This window comes from Protobothrops mucrosquamatus, unplaced genomic scaffold (genome assembly GCF_001527695.2).
Source record: "Protobothrops mucrosquamatus isolate PMUCROS unplaced genomic scaffold, P.Mucros_1.0 scaffold4293, whole genome shotgun sequence".
In the NCBI taxonomy this organism is placed as follows: domain Eukaryota; kingdom Metazoa; phylum Chordata; class Lepidosauria; order Squamata; family Viperidae; genus Protobothrops; species Protobothrops mucrosquamatus.
In genome coordinates, this window is record NW_015390208.1 from 1 (window position 1) to 23,482 (window position 23,482).

General features: G+C 44.6%; 1 protein-coding gene across 1 annotated transcript; it reads right to left on the reverse strand.

Annotated features, from left to right (window-relative positions):
- Positions 1-1,379: 1,379 nt before the first annotated feature.
- Positions 1,380-22,235, reverse strand: LOC107298807 (neurogenic locus notch homolog protein 4-like; the record flags this gene model as incomplete). The annotated part of the gene is made up of 13 exons (XM_029286619.1): positions 22,192-22,235; positions 21,039-21,307; positions 17,659-17,994; positions 16,152-16,277; positions 14,204-14,359; positions 13,060-13,245; positions 10,969-11,076; positions 9,412-9,613; positions 7,590-7,735; positions 7,333-7,485; positions 6,713-6,861; positions 2,218-2,305; positions 1,380-1,613 (listed from the first exon to the last, which is right to left on the reverse strand). Coding segments are annotated over exons 1-13 (2,197 nt in total), but the record flags the coding sequence as incomplete, so codon positions are not given.
- Positions 22,236-23,482: the final 1,247 nt, after the last annotated feature.

Below are 23,482 nucleotides of genomic sequence, written 5' to 3' on the forward strand. Positions count from 1 at the left end.
CAACTTTTAAGGATCACTAAACGAATGATTACAAGTCAAAGATTACTTGTACTAACTTACTGCTTTGACAATATACAACAAGAACAGCTGGAATTTGACATACACAGTTACTGTGGGAATCGATATTATTTTGGGTGAAAAAGTATAGGTAAACCTTGACTTACAATTATGGTGGAACCTGCCTATCGTGGAAACAAGTTGTGACAGTCGTAAAGCAGGTCACCTATGTTGACTGACTTGATTTTATCACTTTTTTGTGGCAGTTGTCAAGCAAACACCACAGTCATCAAGCAGATGCCACTTTCTTCAAGGGAGCACCGCAGTCATCAAGTGCTCATCATTGTTCGGTATGGGCCAGTTTTGCCAAAAGGCTGGAGCCGTGTTGGTGCAGTGGTTAGAATGCAGTATTGCAGGCTGACTCTGCCAATTGCCAGCAGTTCGATTCTGATCGGTTCAAGGTGGAATCAGCCTTCCATCCTTCCAAAGTTGATAAAATGAGGACCCAGATTGTTGGGGGGGGGCGATGTGTTGACTGTCATGGTTCCGACAGATGATACTCTTCAAAGAACTTTGAGGCATTGTTTACCTTAAAGAATCTTTATTCAAGTAGCATGGCATCGGCACGTACATGGTCGAAGCCAAAATCTGAATTCCCCTCCCCTAAACACATAGTATCAAAGCACAATTCCCTCCTCCAATTATCAGTCATAAATCACATTCTCCAATTAGTTTGAAATACAAACCTTCCCTCCATTTCTTTAACCCGCCATTTCTTATCATCTCTTATTTCAAACAACCTTGAAGAATACTCTACTGCGATGTTGTTGTGTCTAACTAATCCCCATACACATTCTTCCCCCCCCCCCAGCATCATCTAATTCTAACTCTAAAAGTAACACACAGGTTAAAGAGAAAATGGCTGCATCTTTATATATTGTCAAAGCAAGAACATCCGATATTAGCAGCATTGACATTGACTCTGTACATCGCTTAGAGAGGGCTATTAAAAAACTTTGAAGCAGCATATAAGTGCTAAGTGCTAAATGCCACTTTTGGCAAAACTATTGTAAAATGCAGTCATGTAATGGTCATAAATGTGAGCCAGCTACTGAGCACTCTCACTTTTAAGAGCCATAGTGGTGCAGTGGTTAGAATGCCATATTGCAGGCTAATTCTGCTGACTTGCCAGCAGTTCGATTCTGACCAGCTTAAAGCTGACTCAGCCTTTCATCCTTCCAAGATCCATAAAATCCATAAAATGAGGACTCAGATTCTTGAGGGACAATAATCTGACACTGTAAACTGCTTAGAGAGGGCTGTAAAGCACTATGAAGTGGTATATAGGTCTAAGTCCTGTTGCTATAGTACTGATACCTTACCTGAATATCCAGGGTTGCAGAGACAGTGGAAACCATGTTCATCAGACTGGCAGCTCCGGGACCCGGGCCGGTGGCAAGGCTGGGAGAAGCAGGCATCCACCACCCCCTGACACCTTTCTCCTACATATCCAGGGGGGCAGATGCACAAAAACCCCTCAGCCTGAGCCATGCAGGTCCCGCCATAGTAGCAGGGGGGGCTGGCTAGAGAGCAGGGATCCAGGTGACAATTGGGTCCTGGAAGGACAAAAAGAACGGTCAGACTACTGTGTCCTTCGCCCACACAGTCAACCTCACTAGCTTTCATTTTGCTTTAGGCAAAAGGTCCTTTCAGTTAAAATGATGAGAGGCTGGGTTGAGAGAAGCAGTGTGGGTCCAAACTTCCCCAGCTGGGGAATTCTGGGAGTTGAAGTCCACACAGCTTAAAGCGTCTGAGGCTGAGAGACACTGGATTAGAGTCATTCTTCGTGCTGGATCACACAACTGTGCTGCAAGTTTGGACACTGTGCTGATCACCCCAATAAATCATTGTGGATGGATACAAAATACTTGTAACCATAACAGTTCGACTATTGGTGATATATCCCCCTCTGGGAAGCTTCCTACTCGGGTTGAGTCTTTCGTACTTTGGGGGGCACACCCCATTTTCCTTGGGCTGACATAGTGGCTCCTTCCCAGCATCATATGCCATTTAGGACCATAGAATTTATTATCTCAGTGTGGGATGTTCCACCTGGGACCTGCCCCCCCCAAGCTTTCTGCCACTTTGATTGTTGGAGTCAGTTCTGATTGTTCCTGGCTGTGTGTGTTTTGCTCAGGTTTACACAGTTCTCCCCCTCACCTTTTGTTCCTGGCGGACATAAGCATTGAAAACCATCTGTCGTCTTGGTACAGCTTCCTCCATTTAGGCACTTTTGTGTCGGCGGGCACTGGAAGGAGAAGAGTTGTCAGCGGATTCGTCACTACTGTATTACTTATTTATTTAATTTAATTTAATTTAATTTATATGCCGCCCTTCTCCCGACAGGGACTCAGGGCGGCGCACAACATATTTAAAACCAGAACATATATACAATCCCCCCCTTAAAACCGAATTAAACCGAATTTTAATGTTGCGTCTTCCGAATATTTAAAACCCAATGTAAAATCCACCCTAGGTCAGGTCCGCTTGCTGGAAGAGCCATNCCGACGGCACCCTGAGGAGACCCACTCTGTGGGAGCGTACCGGTCTGTGGGAAGGAATCTGCGGCAGAAGGCGGTCTCGGAGGTAGCCGGGTCCTATGCCATGGAGCGCTTTAAAGGTGGTAACTAATACCTTAAAGCGCACCCGGAAGGCCACTGGTAACCAATGCAGCTCGCGCAGCAGCGGTGTCACATGGGAGCGTGATCTTCTCACTTCGTTTTTGGGGGGGGGGGATTTAGAGTTTACCGCAGCACAGCAACGGTCATCTCTGCTCCAAAGAGTGCCTCAATTGGCTGCTGATTTCACTACAAGAGGTTAGATCAGAGTATGTGTAATCCCTGACTTACGACTGATCGCTTAGTGACTGAAATTATGATGGATTCCCTGGAGCTATTTACAATGCAGTTTCTGAGTTCTGATGGCCACCCCTGGATGATCACATGATCGCATTTTGGGCCCTTGGCAACCAGCCCACTTTTACAGCCATTTGCACTGTGCTGTGGTGATGTCATCGTGATTTACAGGTTTTTTTTTGTCAGAAATCAGGGTTCACCTCCGATTTCTGGCAAAAAGTGCTCATTGGGGAAAATGGATTTGATTTATAACAGCAATGTTCACTTAACGACCGCTGCAAAAAAGGTCATAAAATCAGGCACGTTCACCTGGTGACCCATTTAACAACTGCCATAACTTACAAGTACAATTCCAGGCTCATCTATGAAAAAAACCAAATGTACAGCTATAGTACTATAGGGGATACCTGGCTCAATAGTAGTAACTGTGAGAGGGATCTCGGAGTCCTAGTGGACAATCACTTAGATATGAGCCAGCAGTGTGCTGCAGCTGCCAAAAAAGCCAACACAGTGCTAGGCTGCTTTAACAGAGGGATAGAATCAAGATCACGTGAAGTATTAATACCACTTTACAATGCCTTGGTAAGGCCACACTTGGAATACTGCATCCAGTTTTGGTCACCAGGATGTAAAAAAGATGCTGAGACTCTAGAAAGAGTACAGAGAAGAGCAACAAAGATGATTAGGGGACTGAAGGCTAAAACATATAAGGAAAGGCTGCTGGAATTGGGTATGTCTAGTTTAATGAAGAGAAGGACGAGGGGGGACATGATAGCAGTGTTCCAATATCTCAGGGGCTGCCACAAAGAAGAGGGAGTCAAGCTATTCTCCAAAGCGCCTGAGGGCAGGACAAGGAGCAACGGATGAAAACTGATCAAGGAGAGAAGCAACCTAGAACTAAGGAGAAACTTCCTGACAGTTAGAACAATTAACCAGTGAAACAACCTGCCTCCAGTAGCGGTGAATGCTCCAACACTGGAGGTTTTTAAGAAGAGACTGGGCAACCATTTGTCTGAAATGGTATAGGGTTTCCTGCCTGAGCTTGGGGTTGGACTAGATGACCTCCAACGTCCCCTCCAACTTTATTATTATTGTTATTATGGTCGTAAGCCAAGGACTATCTATAAGCAAGCTGTGCCTTCTGCTATAAAGGTAGTCTTCAACTTACAACAGTTAACTTAGTGACGGTTCAAAGTTACACCCATACTGAAAAAATGTGACTTGTGACCGTTTTTCACACTTACGACCACTGCAGCATCCCCAGGGTCACGTGATCAAAATCCAGATGCTTGGCAACTGACTCATATTTATGACCGTTGCAGTGTCCCCGAGGGGTCACGCGATCCCCTTTTGCGACCTTCTGACAAGCAAAGTCAATGGGGGAAGCCAGATTCACTTAGCAGCCGTGTTGCTAACTTAACAACTGCAGTGATTCACTTAACAAGCGAGGCAAGAAAAGTTGTAAAATGGGGCAAAATTCACTTAACAAATGTTTCACTTAGCAACAGAAATTTTAGGCTCAATTGCGGTCATAAGTCGAGGACCGCCTGTAGCAGTAATAAAATCCGAGAACCCCCGGGCCTGGGACTACACTATTTAAGCAAACAAGTCCAATTCAAGTATCACTTACAGAAATATTGTCAGTTTCTCCATGAACACGTCCAGCCACGGGGATCCCTTTTCCCTTGGTGTTCGGTTCCTGTGTGGAACTGATCTTAGGATTCAGACGTTTTACCTAAAATTTAAGCCACATTGAGCAACACAAACGACTGGCGAGGTGATCAAGTCAGAAACGAGGACTGAAAAATGAGGAAGTGGACATGTTCCCTGGGTGGAAGAGAGCAGGTGACACCGCCAACCTGTGCATTTTTTAACAGCAGCTGGCCTTGCAGATCAACATCAAAGGTCCTTGAATGGATTTCCATGCAATGGCATTTTCTCTGCTCGTTCCTGTTAAAAGGAAAGGGGATTCCCCCCCACCTCCTTGAGAGTTTAGATTAAATTGTTGTTGTTGTTAATTGCGAAGTCGTGTCCGACCCATCGCGACCCCATGGACAACGTTCCTCCAGGCCTTCCTGTCCTCTACCAACTTCTGGAGTCCATTTAAGCTCACGCCTACTGGTTCAGTGACTCCCTTCACCCACCTCATTCTCTGTCGTCCCCTTCTTCTATTGCCCTCAATCTTTCCCAGCATTAAACTCTTCTCCAGTGAGTCCTTCCTTCTCATTAGGTGGCCAAAGTACTTGAGTTTCAACTTCAGGATCTGGCCTTCTAAAGAGCAGTCAGGGTTGATCTCCTCTAGGACTGACCGGTTTGATCGCCTTGCAGTCCAGGGGACTCGCAGGAGTCTTCTCCAGCACCATAGTTCAAAGGCCTCAATTCTTTGGCGCTCAGCCTTTCTTATGGTCCAACTTTCACAGCCATACATTGCAACTGGGAAAACCATGGCCTTGACTATACGTACTTTTGTTGGCAGGGTGATGTCTCTGCTTTTTAGTATGCTGTCTAGATTTGCCATAGCTTTCCTCCCCGGGAGCATTAATTTCTTGGCTGCAGTCCCCATCTGCGGTGATCTTGGAGCCCAGGAAGATAAAATCTGTCACTACCTCCATTTCTTCCCCATCTATTTGCCAGGAATTGAGATTAGATAACCTTTATTGTCATTTTTTACTGTGGGCACAACGGCACACGTTAAAAATGAAATTTAGTTGCTTGCTCTCAAAGTGTTTTGAGGATCTGTCACAGTGATTTCGAAGCTATGACACGTGTGTCAGAAGTGACACACTACATTTTGGGTGGACGTGCCGACGATCACCAACCACCAACGGCGATTCTCAAAAGCACGTTCTCATGCAATTTTTGAAGGTTGTGGAGGCGGTGGGAGAATGGGGTGCACTCTTGTGTGGGTGCACTCCAGAGCCTCTGAAAATGATGTGAGAACAGCTTTGCACAATTTTGGGAGGCCACATGAAAATGGGGTGTGGTCCAGCACAGCCTTCAGACCCTCCAGAATTTGTGTGAGAGGACCACGTTCTCATGCAGCCTCCAGAGCCCTGAAAATGGATTTCTTTTAGCTATATATCATTCTTGTAATTGTTTGACATTTCTTTATATAGTACATAGCACCGCACGATTGGCTGTATTTTTAAAAAAATAAATGAATTTGTAAAGAATTTTCTTTGGTTTGTGGGGGGGGGGATGACAAACCAGCAGTATTCCAAGTGTGGCCTTACCAAGGGATTATATACCACTTTACAATGCCTTGGTAAGGCCACGCTTGGAATACTGCATCCAGTTTTGGTCACCACGATGTAAAAAAAATGTTGAGACTCTAGAAAGAGTGCCGAGAAGAGCAACAAAGTTGATTAGGGGACTGGAGGCTAAAACATATAAGGAACGGTTGCTGGAATTGGATATGTCTAGTTTAATGAAGAGAAGGACGAGGGGGGACATGATAACAGTGTTCCAATATCTCAGGGGTTGCCACAAAGAAGAGGGAGTCAAGCTATTCTCCAAAGCACCTGAAGGCAGGACAAGGAGCAACGGGTGGAAGTTAACCAAAGAGAGAAGCAACCTAGAACTGAGGAGAAATTTCCTGACAGTTAGAACAATTAACCAGTGGAATAACTTGCTTCCAAAAGTTGTGAATGCTTCAACACTGGAAGTTTTTAAGAAGAGACTGGGCAACCATTTGTCTGAAATGGTATAGGGTTTCCTGCTTGAGCAGGGGGTTGGACTAGAAGACCTCCAGGATCTCTCCCATTTCTGTTATTCTGTTAACCTTTGTGTTCTAAACTCACCTGGCAACCAGCTTCTGCGGTCCGGTCCGTGCAGTTGTCTCTGTTCTGATTGGCCCTCTGTTGGCATTGGGGGCCGCCCCATCCTGGAGGGCAGAAACAGTGGGGTGCAGATTCCTTCACTCTGCATTGGCCTCCATTCTTGCAGGGATCTGTGGCACGTGGTAGAAAGGAACAGATTGGAAAACCCAAATAACAGGCATTTAGCTCAGGAAGGATTTTGAGATGCCACCTGCTCGTTCAGCAGCATTCTGTAATGCGTGGAAAAATTGCCCAAAATGTGGAATTTCAGCATCTGAGCCTTTCTCCTGGGTGACTAATGCAATAATAAGGAAAGTTTTACCTACTCTATTTCCTCCTGTTACGATGGGGTTAAAGATACAGGAGCAGAGAGGCCCAAAGAAACTTCCGTAAATTCCCCAGCCAGCATGGAGCTGAGATCCAACCATGCTTAAAAGTTGCCCGGTTTGAAAAACACTAACATTAAAGAAACACTCCAACAAACTTTGGGCTCCCACTTTTGCATTTTTTAACGTGTACTTTTGCAGGACAGGGACGTGTGAGAGAATCAACCAAGAGGATCTTTTAGAGATTGTGAAGAGCTGGTACGGCTGGATACTCACAGTCCGAGCAAAGGTCCAGGGTAACCTGACATTTGAGTCCTGAATAGCCTCTGGGGCAGAGGCAGTGAAAACTACCAGGGCTGTTAAGGCAAGTTCCAGAATTCAAACAGGGGCTGGAAGAACATTCGTCCACCTCTGCATCGCACGCTGCCCCTGCGAGGGAGGGAAGAGTCAGTGATCCAGGGAGGAAGGGCGCAGTGGTGTTTTGAGAGCTGCTGGGCTGCCCAAAGGAGGAACTGAGGCTCAGACCGAGTTACCTACGTAGCCGCTGGGACAGACGCACTGGAAGGCTCCCTGGCGGCTCAAGCAAGTAGCCCTCTGGTGGCATGGGCTGGAATTGCAGGCATCCACCTCTGTGTCGCACTTCTGGCCGGTCCATCCAGGTGAACATATACAAATTGGCCTGGGAGAGAAGCGGAAGGGAGGGGGGAGAGAGAGGGAATTGTTCGGCTTAGTTTCGTTTTTATATTTTATTATTATTTTTAATTTAATTTAATTTTATATTTTATTTCATTTTATATTTTATTTTATTATTTATTTTTATATTTTGTTGTTATTTATTGTTATTTTATTTTATTAATTATATTATAGTATATTATATTTATTATATTTATGATATGATATGATATGATATATTGTATTTTTATTTTATTTTATTTTATTTTATTATTTTATTTTATATTTTATTATATTTTATTACAATACTACATTGCATTACATTATATTTTTATATTATTTTCACATGTTTATATTATTTTTATATTTTTATATGTTTATATTTATATATTTTATTATTATTTTATTATTTTATTTTATTTTATTTTATTTTATTTTATTTTATTTTATTTTATTTTATTATTTTATTTTATTTTATTTTATTTTATTTTATTTTATTTTATTTTATTATTTTATTTTATTTTATTTTATTTTATTTTATTTTATTATTTTATTTTATTTTATTTTATTTTATTATTTTATTATTTTATTATTTTTAATTTATATTTTATATTTTATTTTATATTGCAGGACTTTTCAACCTTTTCACCCATTGTACCACTTTTAGGATATGGCAACATCCGAGTACCACCAGTCGCCTAGCAAGGTGTCAAAAACTTGATGACCAAAAAGAAGGAAAAAGGTGATAAAGTACAGGTAGTCCTAGACTTACAACAGTTTGTTTAGTGACTGTTTGAAGTTACAATGGTCCTGAAAAAAGTGCCCCCCAAGCCACAGCCGAGCAAGACATCTGCCTGTCCGCCTGACAGCAATCTTCCTCCTGTCCGCGGTTATTGTTGTGAGCATTTCTGTTGAGGATTGGCAGTGGGGGTGGGGTGGGTTTGGTTTTTATTCCCCCCGTCTGCTGGGTGGTTGCAGCAAGTTTTGGTCACTTCACATGACCCTGGGACACTGTGACCGTCATAAATATGAATCAGTTGCCAAGCATCTGAATGTAAATCATAAGACCCTGGAGGTGCTGCAACATTCCAGCTGATCGGCGCTTCTTCTGGGCTCAGCAGAAGTGCCAGGATCAGTGCTGCTTTCCGGCTGAAAAGCGGCACTGATCCTGGCGCTTCTGCTGAGCCCTGACAGCCCTGCAGCTCCAGCCATCTCTCGCTCAGGCTTGTGTGGTGCTGCCACCAGTTCAGCTCATTCCCCTCCCCCACTACCATTTTTCTAGGATGGTCACGTACCACCTGCCAGGTGCCAATGTACCACAGGTGGTACCCGTACCACTAGTTGAAAAGCCCTGTTATATTGTATTGTATTTTTTTGTTTTGTTTTATTTTATTATTTTATTTTTTCATATTTTATTTTGTTTTGTTTTATTTATTTTTGTTTAACAGGTTATACAGTCTCCCAGCATACTCCCCATTGCCCTGCTGAGGAAGCTTCTTGGATGAGAAGCGAAACGTCTTCAAAGAAAAACAAGAAAGTCCAGTTGCCTTGTGGAAAAAGCACTTTGGGGATTATAATAAAAGTATATTCATTTTACTTTACTAAAAGTAAATTTATATTTACATGCAGGACTTTGGTTTCGTGGTCTGGTCCACTTTGAAGAACTGACGGATCCATCCTTACCCGGATTCTGTCCTGCGGCAACTGCCTCCATTAAGGCACTGAAACTCCCAACAAGGGTCACTGAATTCCTTGCAGAGGGGTCCTGTGAATCCTGGAGCACAAACGCAGGTGAAGGAGCCGGGGACATTCACACAGGTTCCATGCTGGCAAGGGTCATCGTGACAGAAATCAGCATCTCTCTCACACCGAAGTCCTTCGAAACCTGGGGACAAAGTCTTGACACCATCAATCTTCTTCGGCCTTTTACCTTACCCTTATCTATTCCAGAGCTTATCCTGCACCAATTCAGAAAGCTCAGACGGCCCCAATTTTGTTCACGTGACCACGGGAATGCCACGACAGTCGTAAGGGTGAGAAACAGTTATAAATCACTTTTTTCAATGCAGTTGTCATAGTTCCAACAGATGAAACTCTTCAAAAGAACCTTGAGGTATTGTTTACCTTACAGAATCTTTTATTCGAGTAGCATAATATCGGCACTTACATAATCAAAGCCAAAAACTGAATTCCTCTCCCCTGGGCACATAGTATTAAAGCACAATTCCCTCCTCCAATTTACAGTCATAAATCACATTCCCCAATTAGCGTGAAGTGCGGGCTTCCTCTCCAGCTCTCCAGCCCACCAATTCTTTATCAGCTCTGATTTCAACAACCTTGATTCTCACCCTAGGCTCAGTGTTGTTATGTCTTGCTGGACTCTCATTCACATCCCTCCTTCCCAGCATCATCTAACTCTAAAAGCGAAAGGAAGAAAATGGCTACATTTCCATCTGTTGTCAATGCGAAAACATCCGATGTTAGCAGCATTGACAGCAATTGTAGGTTTGAATGGTCACTAAATGAATGGTTGTAACTCAAGAACTGCCTGCTCTTTTCTTTGACTGCATAGTTCTCATATATATACATTTACTTTGGGGATCAGTGCAATGGATTTGCAGGCAGTTTTACAGAGTCAGCATATCGCCCCCCCCCCCAACAATCTGGGTCCTCATTTTACTGATCTCAGAAGGATGGAAAGCTGAGTCAATCTTGAGCCGGTTAGAATCAAACTCCTGTCTATGGGCAGAATTAGCCTGCAATACTGCATTCTAATCACTGCGTCACCATGGCTCATACCACTAGTACTGATGATCCCTACTTTGGGCAATGAAACATCTGCAAGAAAACCCATCAATCTCAGAGAGCACCCAAGGGTCCCTCACTTCAATTCTGAGCTACAACCAGTGGTGGGATTCAGCCGGTTTGCACCAGTTCGGCAGAACCGGTAGCTAATTTTTTGTTGCCCTGGCCCAGAACGGACTTCTGGAAGCAGCATCCACACAGAGAACTGGTTGTTCACCTATTTGAATCCCACCACTGGCTACAGCTAGTCTCCTTTATTGGTACAGAGCCCCAAAGCAGAGACTCTAGACGGCCCTGGGGATGCAGGTTGGATCTATGTGGTTGGGTACAAAGCTGGAAGATGGTGGCCTAAACAGGATGCTCCATAGGGAAGATGGAGGAATCAGTCCTCTTTGAACCATATTTCTGGGATCTCTCTTCATCGTTCTCACTCACCAGGAGGACACAGGCAGGCGAAGCCATAGCTCTGGAGTACACAGGTTCCCCCGTTGAGGCAACGGCCTTGGAGACACTCTTCAACTTCGCAGAACAGCCCACTGAACCCTGTGTAAAGGAAAGATCTTAAGGCAGGGGTCCCCAACCCCCGGTCTGTGGACCAGTCCTGGGCCACGGCATGCCAGTCCACACAAACAAGCCAAGCCCCATCCACGGGATGCAGGCAGCACACAAAACCACGCTCCCTCCGGTCTGCGGAAAAACCTCTCTCCACGGAACCAGTCCCTGGTGCCCAAAAGGTTGGGGACCTCTGTCTTAAGGGAACCAAGAAGAAGGAGGACCAAACAAGCATCTGTCAAATTGTTGTGCAGCATGCATGTCTATCAATTAAATCTGTAACAGGGGAGCCATATTGTCTAGCAAAAAATCAGGAGCACTTTTTCTAACTAACCAGGTCATAAACTTCCATGTGTTGCAACTTAGGCTTTACAGTAGTGGCCAGAATTGTGGAAACCTTTTGGGAAAAGTGTATTTTTGAGGTTTGATGGCTAATAACACCACTTTCTTTTGGGAGTAGTACCATAAAATTATATATCAATGGAAAGATAATTTAATCAAGAATGTAATGCAACATAGTTTGTTCAATTATCTGTACTGTATTCTATGAAACGTTATAGCCAAATAACTAGAAAAAGGAAGCACAACTTGCTTAGGTTGATATCAGGTAGCTTTCCTTCATCTGATTGTAGCCAATGAGCATGAGTGTTTAGAGAGCCAATCAGGTGTCATCTTGTTTTGGCAATGAGCCAATCAGATCACAGTAGGGTTCAGTTATTGATGTCAGGTATTGAAGCTGAGAGGAGGACATTTGTCAGTGTGTTATGTGATGGCTATCAAGTTGGTTGGGTTTTTTTGTGTTCTTTCATTTAGTGAGCTTGTAAAATGTAATAAAATTAAAGTAATGGTGCAAAGAGTTGACTAGTTGCCCAGAAAGCGATGTAAAATAGTATTACTAAGTGAACAAGGCTACAGTTATAAAGAAATTGGAAGAAAAATGGGTGGAAACTTAACCAAAGGTGGGATTTCTACTGTACACTTTTCCCAAAAGGTTTCCACAATTTTGGCCATTGGTGTATAATAAAAGCTTACTGAGTACAGTTAGGACCACAACTGAGCCCCAAATTTCTGTTATTAAGTGAGAAATTTGTTAAGTGACTTTTGCCCCATTTTGCGACCCTTCTTGCCACTGTTGTTAAGTGAATCACTGCAGTTGATAAGTTGTTAAGTAAATCTGGCCTCCCCCATTGACTTTGCTTGCCAAAAGGTTGCAAAAGGGGATCCTATGCCTGTGGGACACAGCAACGGTCATAAGTATGAACCAGCTGCCAAGCATTTGAATTTTGATCACATGATCATGGGGATGGTACAAAGGTCGTAAGTGTGAAAAACGGTCAAAAGTCACTTTTTTCAGTGATATTGTAACTCTGAACAGTCACTAAATGAACTGTTTTAAGTTGAGGACTTACAACTATAATTGAGCCTGGAATTACAGTCCTATGTCATGCTGGTCGCTAAGCAGATCATCATATGACTGACCCCGATTTTACAGCGTCTGTTAAGCAAAACAGGGTGGCCATTAAGCGAACATACAGTCATTAAGTGAACCCATTGTTCCCAATGGGCATTCTTTGCAAGAAACCAGAAATAAACCCTGGGTTCCAGCAAAAAAAGTCATAAATCGGGGTCAAATGACTGTGGGACAGCACAAACAGCCATAATTGTGGGCAGGTTGCCAAGTGCCCAAAATATGATCGTGTGACTGCATGGGGGGGGGGGGAGCAGACATCAAAACTCATAAGTACCTTTTTTGAGGTCCACTGTAACTGTGAATGGTTGCTAAGCAACCAGTTGTTAAATGAGGACTATCTGTATTAAATGAAATTAAACATTTTAAGAAAAGCTTAATGCCTTCAAATACAAGTATTAGTTCAGAAAAAGTGCTGCTCGGCTCCGATTTATTTATTATCTGTTCAAATAAATAAATAAATAATCCATGAAATTTATCTGTATTTTGCCTAACCCAAGACTTACCGGATGGGCAGAGGCATTGGAAACGGTCCAGCAGGTCCAAGCAGGAAGCCCCGTTTTGACAAGGCTGGCTGAGGCACTCGTTGAGGTTAGATTCGCACCTGGAGCCTGTGTAGCCCCTGAGGCAGGAGCAGGTGAACGAGCCGGGCGTATTGTAGCAGCTTCCTCTGTGTTCGCATGGGTTGCTCCCTGGAGCAGGAGAGAGGAAGAATCCAGAGAGAAAAACACCGGATCTCTCCAATTCTGACAACTTTATTTCAAGGAAAAAGTTTGCCAAACATTTTCCCCGGAAGAGGTAGCATTTGAATCACATTCCACCACAAGAGGGCGGTGGTGCGTTGCAAAATTTGTCTCGGCACCTCTGCCTCGGTTTTGTTTGTGTTTTTTTTTTTACTGAAGCAGCCTGAAGAGCAATTCAGAAATGTGCAGGTGTTTTGGTGACGCTTGATCCGATTCAGAAACAGGTAGTCCTCGTTTAGTGACGACCTCGTTTAGTGCCCATTCACAATGATGAAAAAGGTCACTTGGCAACCGATCCTTGCATTCAAAGACCTTTGCAGGTCTGTAAAGCACAGGAAAGCTGAAGTAAGATGGTAAGCACAATCGAGGTTTCACTGAGCGACTGCTTTACTTAACGACCAAGTTGCTCATGCTAATGATGGTGGCTAAACGAGGACTACCTGTATTGCTCAGTTGTGGGAATTGGGGTTTTTTTTTTCCTCCCCAAGAACAATCACAATGGGTTGTGATACATATTGGACTGTGCTGCTGCTGTTATTATGTTGTTGTTGTTGTTATCCTTGGGATGGTGACATTGCTTAGTGGGTGTTTTTTTTTCTTTCATGAGTAGGCATCGGAATTTCATTTTAAAGTGTGCTATTGAATACACAACGAAGTGACAATAAAGATTATCTTATCTCATCTCACTTATCTTATCCTGCCCGACCAGATTCAACCCGGCATCTTAAATCTTAAATCTTAAATCTTAAATCTTAAATCTTAAATCTTAAATCTTAAATCTTAAATCTTAAATCTTAAATCTTAAATCTTAAATCTTAAATCTTAAATCTTAAATCTTAAATCTTAAATCTTAAATCTTAAATCTTAAATCTTAAATCTTGACCCTTATTCCCTCAGCCCATCTTACCCATCCGGCACTCGTCAATGTCTTCGTAGCACAGAGCTCCAGCATAACCCAGATGGCATGTGCAGATGGCATGGCCAGTCTGGAGGTCCGTGTCACAGTGGGCATCAGGATGGCACGGATTGCTGAGGCAGGCATCAGGCAAGTGGCAAAGAAGCCCTGGAGAAGGAGATATGGAGGATAAGCAAAGCCGCCTCGTCTCCATCTTTCGGGGCCCTTCAGAATTAACACCAGCACTGCAGGCTTTGTGACCATATCCCCAGGCTCCACCCAAGGCTGTTATTTGAGATGTCAGAGAATGTTTACAGCAATAGCAACAGCACTTAGACTTATATACCGCTTTACAGTGCTTTACAGCCCTCTCTAAGCAGTTTACAAGTTCAGCATATCGCCCCCCCCCCAAGAATCTAGGTCAGTGGTTCTCAACCTTTTTAATGCCGCGACCCCAACCGGTCGTAAGTCGAGGACTAAACCGGTCGTAAGTCGAGGACTACCCAACCGGTCGTAAGTCGAGGACTTTCCCTGCCCGGGAACGGCCGAGGCGTAGCTGGCAAGCGGCAGAGATGGAGCAGGCCGACCACCAGCTGGCCCAGCTCAAGGGAGGTAAGGCACCCACCGGAAAAGGGGGAAAAATGGTGGACAAAAAAAATGGCGGACAAAAAAAATGGCGGACAGCCTTGCTTGGCGACCCCCATGAAATGGTCGATCGACCCCAAATGGGGTCCCGACTCACAGGTTGAGAACCACTGATCTAGGTGCTCATTTTATCAGCCTTGGAAGGACGCAAGGCTGAGTCAACCTTGTGCTGGTGGGAATCGAACTGCCAAACTGCTGGCAGCCGGCAGTCACCAGAAGTAGCCTGCAGTACTGCATTCTAACCGCTGGGCCACCAGGGCTGTTATACAGATAGTTCTCCAGTTACCACCATAATGGAGCCTGCCTATCACGGTCATAACTCATAATTCGTGACAGACCTTAAAATGATGGTCATTAATTGAATGACATAGTAGTTAACTGAACCAATGGTTTGCCATGGGTGCACTTTTGGCAAAACCCTGAAGTAATGCTACTTTTTGGCAAAGCCATCGTAAAATGTGGTTATGTGACCATGGGACACTGCAAATGGCCATAAGTGCCCAAACTGCAGTTACATGACCATGGCAGCGGGGGGGGGGGGCGGGGAACCATCAGAACTTTAAATCTGGTATACCTCCCAGGTAAGTCCCTCAGAAGTTTAAATGGTCGCTAAGCAAGTGGAGGTAAGTTGAGGACTACCCATACTTTAGTTTACACAAAGGACTCCAAACCTGGTGACTTTAAGACTTGTGGACTTCAACTCCCAGAATTCCTCAGCCAGCCATGGGGAATTCTGGGAGTTGAAGTCCACAGGTTTTAAAGTTGTTAACTTTGAAGACCCCTCTGGTTTATGAGATGGGAAAGGTCACTCGTGATCTATTGAGACAGGCCAGGCAATTCTGGTCACATGCATCAGTTGTGAATGATAAAACCTATTTCTCCTTTCCTGCTGTGGCCAAACCTCCTTCCCGCCATTCCCTTTGGAAGGGCGGAGAGCTACGTGCTTAGAAGAACAGGTGCTTCTCCTTCACGTCCGCCATATTCCAAGTCCAGTCCTTGCTATTTCTAGCCAACAACCTCTGAGAAAGATCCATACATTACATGTACTTGACTGACCAAATTAATTGACTGAGCAGTTGTGGTGTTCTATTTTTGGGCCATTTTAAATGGTTATGGCACTATGTTAATAAACAGTGCAACTTTGATCCAGAAAAAGAAAGATTAGAATGGCTTAGGAAGATTCTTCTGCAATAAGGCGAATGTCTTGCTGGGGTATTTTTAAATGCTTCTTCTATAAATCCAGAATTCAATATATATTTGGCATAGACAAAGAACCTTTGCAGATTTGCTTCTTTGTTTCTTGCTTGACTCTCACCTGTCCAGCCTTGGATGCAATGGCAGGTGTATGACCCAATACCATCCTGGCAGGTGCCTCCGTTGAGACACGGATGTCCTGCGCAGTCGTCTGGATTCACCTCGCAATACTGACCAGTGTAGCCTGTTGGAAGAACAGGAGGCAATAAACTTAGAGTCATTGTGGAGCAAACGAGACAGTGTCATCAGCAATGACAAGGGAGGCTTCTAGAGGAACCACTTGAGACCACACAACTCTTCCAGCCTCTCACTTCTTAGGGTACTTCCGCATCACACTTGTTTCCAGTTCCTCAAATCCTCACACAACAATCTGAAAAAGACTTGGGATCCTCTGCATGGCTGTTGACCTCAAAATGCTGAGAAGTGGCAGGCACGTGTAGTGACTTTTTTGCAACTCACCCCCCCCCCAAAAACCACAGCCTAATGGCCATTAGAAGGGACATTTCCTGACCGCAAAGCCACCATTTGCCTGTTGCATTTAAAAAAATCTCTTCAAGACTCTGATCTTGAAATGGTAACATGGCAGGATTTTTGCAACTATTGGCATTGGCTTGTAACTCTTATACAGTTAGAGTACAGTGGAAGAGAAATTAGTCCCAACTCCGTTTCTGGTGCAAATTTGGGGAGGAAAATGGCGGGGGGAAAGAAGCATGATTTCATTTACATGGAGGAGGAGGAGGAGGAGGAGGAGGAGGAGGAGGAGGAGGAGGAGGAGGAGAAGAACAACAACAACAACAACAATAACAACGACAACGAGGAGGAGGAGGAGGAGGAAGAGAAGGAGAAAATGGAGGAGGAGGAGGAGGAGGAGGAGAAGAAGAAGAAGAAGAAAAATAATAATAATAATAATAAGAAGAAGAAGAAGAAGAAGAAGAAGAAAAATAATAATAATAATAATAATAAGAATAAGAAGAAGAAGAAGAAGAAGAAGAAGAAGAAGAAGAAGAACAACAACAACAACAACAACAACAACAACAACAACAACAACAACAACAATAACGAGGAGGAGGAGNAGAAGAAGAAGAAGAAGAAGAAGAAGAAGAAGAAGAAGAAGAAGAAGAAGAAGAAGAAGAAGAAGAAGAAGAAGAAGAAGAAGAAGAAGAAGAAGAAGAAGAATTTACTGTCACCAACTTGCCGTCTACAACCTGAATTAATAGTTTGGATGCACCAATGTTTATGAACAGTCCTGTTACCAAATACTGTGGGCAGTTAACTAGTGGGGTGTGGGTGACACCCAGGACTTTTCCCATCCAGTGCCCCAACTGCTGGGCACATAGAGAAGAGTTTTCTCCTGTGTAGATCCCAAACGATGGCTTGCTCTCCCTTCACAATCCCATTTATCCTCTCGCTTGATCGTTGAGGAAAAGCCTCAATTGACATCACCTTCCTTGGGCATCTTAAAACTATTTTTTCGAATACTCTCGGGACCTGGGGTAGAGCTGCAATGCCTTTTAGCCAACAACAAACACTCATTAACCACACTAATAATAATGAATCATAATTCCCTGGCAGGCAGAGGCAGCCGTGGTATCCTCCGTCGACGTGACGGCAGGTGCCCCCATGGAGACAGATCTCCGAGGAGCAAGGCCCCCGTCGGTACTGGCAGAGAGGACCAGAGAAGTTGGATGGGCACAAACAGCGGAAGGAGCCGATGCTGTTGATACAGCTGCCACTGTTGAGGCAGGGGCTGGGGGACGTGAAGCATTCATTGATGTCATGTTGGCAGGTGTGCCCTTCAAAGCCTGGCCAGCACTGGCACACAATGACAGGGTAGGTGATGACACACGTCCCACCGTTGGCACAAGGGTTGGCAGGGCAGAAATCCATCAACTGGCAGTTCTTCCCTGGAAGAGAAATCAAAGTCAACGCGGAAGCAGATCAGAGAAGAGAAGATCAGAGGTCAAGTTCATCCAGCATCTTCTAACAACCAGTGACTTCTAGGAAGTCCCCAGGAGGAAGGAGATGACCTTCGTTCTTACTACGGGCGGTTCTCAACTTACAACCACAGTTCAGACCAGAATTTCCATTGCTAAGCCAGGCAGTTGTTAAATGAGTTACACCCAGTTTTACGATTTTTTTTTCTCCATGGTTGTTAAGCAAATCACTAAATGTTTTCTTGGGGCTTCAATCAGGAGGTCTGCCAGGCCCTTTTAGGGTGGAAGTAATAATAATAATAATAATAATAATAATAATAATAATAATAATAATAATAATAATAATAATAATAATAATAATAATAAAGTTGGAAGGGACCTTGGAGGTCATCTAGTCCAATCCCCTGCTCAGGCAGGAAACCCTATACCATTTTGGACAAATGGCTGTCCAGTCTCTTCTTAAAAACCTCCAGTGTTGGAGCATTCACCGCTTCTGGAGGCAGGTTGTTCCACTGGTTAATTGTTCTAACTGTCAGGAAGTTTCTCCTTAGTTCTAGGTTGCTTCTCTCTTGCTCAGATTCCATCCGTTGCTCCTTGTCCTGCCTTCAGGCGCTTTGGAAAATAGCTTGACTCCCTCTTCTTTGTGGCAGCCCCTGAGATATTGGAACACTGCTATCATGTCCCCCCTCGTCCTTCGTTAAACTAGACATACCCAATTCCAGCAGCCGTTCCTTATATGCTTTGGCCTCCAGTTCCCTAATCATCTTTGTTGCTCTTCTCTGTACTCTTTCTAGTGATTTTTCTAGTGATTTTCTTGTGATTTTCTCCTTGGTTGTTTTTCCCAATAATGTTGGAAGAAGGGGTTCTGTTTTTAAATTTGGAAAGCCATCCAGAGTATTTTTTTTAATAGACAGATTTTATTTTATTTATTAGACAGATTTATATAGCCACCCAACTCACACATAGTGTCTTTTTTGGAATTGAGCGGCCTGGAAATCAGAGCAATAAATCAATCAACTGCTTTAAAGTGAAATCTCTTCCCACAAACTCTGGGAGAACTTAGGAGGGTGAGCAAGCGTCTGGTGAAAAAAGTCAACGTGGCAATTATGGCAATACGATCTAAGGCAGAGGTCCCCGACCTTTTGGGCACCAGGGACCAGTTCCGTGGAGAGAGGGTTTTCCACGTACTGGAGGGTGCATGATTTTGTGTGCTGCCTGCATCCCGCAGATCGGGCTTGGCTTTTTTGTGCAGCTCAGTTGCTGGCATGCCGCGGCCCGGTACCGGTCCACGGACTGGAGGTTGGGGACCCTTGATCTAAGCTGAAGGGTCCTTGGCGCTCTCTGTGCTTGCTTGTTTTCTTGCAGATGTTTCAGTACCCAAACTAGGTAAGTGATAGTGAGGAGTGTGTCCCAAAGGTGTTTTTTTTCACGAGGCAACTGGACTGTCTTGTTTTTCTTTGAAGACGTTTCACTTCTCATCCAAGAAGCTTCTTCAGCTCTGACTGGATGGCAGGGAATGGAAGGATTTATACTCCTTGCAGACAGCTGGTCATAAATCCTTCCATTCCCCACCATGTAGTCAGAGCTGAAGAAGCTTCTTGGATGAGAAGTGAAATGTCTTCAAAGGAAAACAAGAAAGTCCAGTTGCCTCGTGAAAAAGCACCTTTGGGATAACGGTGACCTGGATGACTGAGAATCTCCATAGACCAGTGGTTCTCAACCTTTTTAATGCCGCAACCCCCAACCGGTCGTAAGTCGAGGACTAAACCAGTCGTAAGTCGAGGACTAAACCGGTTGTAAGTCGAGGACTACCCAACCAGTCGTAAGTCGAGGACTTTCCCTGCCCAGGAGTGCCGCGCATGCGTGGTTCCGCCCCCTGCGCCGGCCGAGGTGTAGCTGGCAAGCGGCAGAGACGGAGCAGGCCGACCACCAGCTGGCCCAGCCCAAGGAAGGTAAGGCACCTGCCGGAAGAGGGGGAAAAATGGCGGACAAAAAAAATGGCGGACAGCCTTGCTTGGCAACCCCCGTGAAATGGTCGATCGACCCCAAATGGGGTCGTGACCCATAGGTTGAGAACCGCTGCCATAGACAGTAAGGAGTGCCCTTTGCTATCAGTTTATATACTGGTGGCTTGCCCTGTCAGTGCTGGTTCTTTGATGGGGATGTTTGGCACCCTGACAAATCAGCCATCAATAGACACAAAGACATTAACAACATGTATAGACTTTGCAAAAGAGACAATCAACCAGCCCAAAAAGGGAACAAAAAGACCCAAGCACCTCTTCACCAGCAATCAGCACCCACATCAGTGTAGATTTACATTAAGGTTAACATCAAGCCAAAGGTGAAGTCAACAATACCTCAATCAAGAAACTGCCACAGAAGCCAACATTAAACAGCCTAACCCAGGGGTAGGCAACCTTGGCTCTTTTATGACTCGTGGACTTCAACTCCCAGAATTCCTGAGCCAGCCATGCTGAGGGGAAAGGGAGAGGTTTCCAAGCTGAGCCATGCCGTCTCAGGAATTCTGGGAGTTGAAGTCCACGAGTCATAAAAGAGCCAAGGTTGCCTACCCCTGGCCTAACCAAAGAACCTCTAAGACAGGGGTCCCCAACCGGGCTGCACAAACAAGCAAAGCCCCATCCGCGGGATGCAGGCAGCACACAAAACCACGCCCCCTCCAGTCTGCAGAAAAACCTCTCTCCATGTAACCGGTCCCTGGTGCCCAAAAGGTTGGGGACCTCTGCTCTAAGACCATCCCCACCAACATCGACAGGGCAAAGCCTCTGACTAGAATATAAACTGACAGCAAGCCTCAGTCCTTATTGATGATGTTACCTAGTTTGGGTTATGAAACGTCTACAAGAACACAAGAAGCTCAGAGAGCACCAAGGATCCCTTGTGTCAACCCTGAGCTACAAATATTCTCCTTTATTAGGACAATCTAAGTTTGTTTACCTGCGTCGCAACACATGACCTGGGGCAACTTCAAAGGTCCCAGTTGATTGCCTTACCTGTCCATCCTGATAGACATTGGCATTGATGCTCTTTCTGGGAGATCCGCTGGCATGTCCCTCCATGTTGGCAGGGTGACGGGAAGCAGGGATCACCAACCACGCCCTGGCATTTTTCCCCAGTGAAACCAGGAGGGCAGACACACATATACTCAGGGGAGGCCGGAGGAGGAAGAGCCCTGGAGTAGCAGGTGCCCCCGTTCTGGCAAAGCACAGGGGCGCAGGGGTCTGCAAACTGACACGTGTCTCCTACGTAGCCAGGAAGGCACCTGTGGCAGTCAGAAAATGGGAAGGAAACAGAGAAGCCACACAAAAAAATAACTTGATAGAAACAAAATTTTTTTTTGAAGATTTCAACTTAATCTGGAGCTAGGATGGAGAGCGTTAGGGAAAATATATAGTCCTCAGCTTATGACCACACATTCAGCAACTGTTTCAGCTTGAGATGACCCTGAACAAGGGAGACTTATGACCAATTCTTGGATTTCCAACTGTTGCAGCATCCTGGGGTCACATGATTAGGATTTCTCATGTTCTCTGCTGGCTTCCCACAAGGAAAGTCACTGGGGAAGCCAGCAGGAAGTCAGAAGTTGCAGTCATGTAAGCTCCTCACTTAACACGTCCCTTGCTTAACCATGGCAACCAGACTTCTGAAACTGCTGTTGCTAAGCAGCACAGTCACATGACATTGTGCCTTATGACTGCATCACTTAACGACAGCAATTCTGACCCCAGCTGCCATTGTTAACTGAGGGCTATCCTTAAGGGGAATTGTAATTGAAAGCCTGAGTATACTGCACTACCAAGATGAAGCGGTATATAAGTCTAACTTGTTAATTGCTATAACTTGTTAATCAAGGTTTGCTGCTGTGCTGGTTCAGACATACTGCTAAGCCCAAAAGCTTATAAACCACAAGGGTTGCAGTAACACAACCTTAACTCAATCACATTCTGCTTTACTGCAGTGAGTGTCCCTGGACAGGCTCAGGGAAGCCAAAAGTAAACTAAATACCCTACTTAATATGGTGCTTGCAGTTGTTAGTAGGGTAGAAGCAAGATACCATAGTTCAAGGTCCAAAAGATTGAGTGAGTTGGGGTGAAAAGGGGTGCAAATTCATCTCCCTTGCTCTAACCCCCAGAGAGAGGGGCTTACCGTATAGACTCAAAAATAAAATAAGAATTTTTAAGTGCCAACATGCACTTCCCAAATTGGGCTCAGCTTATACACAGATATATACGGCAATACTTTTAAAAAGTACCCATATATTCTATACCAGGGGTAGGCGACCTTGGCTCTTTTATGACTCGTGGACTTCAACTCCCAGAATTCCTGAGCCAGCCATGCTGAGGGGAAAGGGAGAGGTTTCCAAGCTGAGCCATGCTGGCTCAGGAATTCTGGGAGTTGAAGTCCACGCGTCATAAAAGAGCCAAGGTTCCCAACCCCTGTTCTATACACTCACATATAAGCCCAACCATAGATAATCCAATGAATTTTTAATCAAGCTGCTGTGAAAATTGGATAATCCATACATTACCCACAGATAGGCCAATTGTGAAAATTAAAACATTCAAACATTTTGAGGGTCGGCTTATCCCAAACGGATGCATTTTTCATAGTACAGGTACTTCTCGAGTTACAACAGCTCATTTAGTGTTACAGCAGCACGGGAAAAAATTATTTATGACCATTTTTCACACTTATGACCATCGCAGCCTCCTGACGGTCACATGATCAAAATTCGGACGCTTGGCAACTGATTCATATTTATGACGGTTGCAGTGTCGCGAGTCACATGATCCGCATTTGCGACTTTCTGACAAGCAACCTCAATGGGGAAAGCCAGATTCAACTTCACAACAGTGTTACTAACTTAACAACTGCAGCGATTCACTTAACAACAGTGGCAAGAAAGGTCGTAAAATGGGACAAAATTCACTTAACAACCGTCTCGCTTAGCAACGGAAATTTTGGGCTCAGTTGAGGTCGTATGTCGAGGACTATCTGCATGTTGGTTAAAAAACCGAGAGTCAACTTAAACATGGATGGGCTTATACACGAGTATATAAGGTATCTCCGTGACCGTGGCTGTACAATAGGCTGGAAACTATTTCTCCTGTACATGTTTGGCCAGAAACAGCATGAATTGAATTCCTAGCTCAGCTTCACCCTCTGCCTTCTTGTGATGGACAGAAATAGCAGCATTGTTTCCTGTACACAGAATCAACCAGGGGAGAAATCTCTATCTGTAGAGCAGGGCTCTTCAAACTTGGCCCTTTTATGACTTGTGGACTTCAACTCCCAGAATTCCTCAGCCAGGCACGCGTGCCTGGCTGAGGAATTCTGGGAGTTGAAGTCCACAAGTCATAAAAGGGCCAAGTTTGAGGACCCCTGCTGTAGAGGCTCTGCTTGTCATACAGTTTTAACCTTTATGGGAATCTTGACA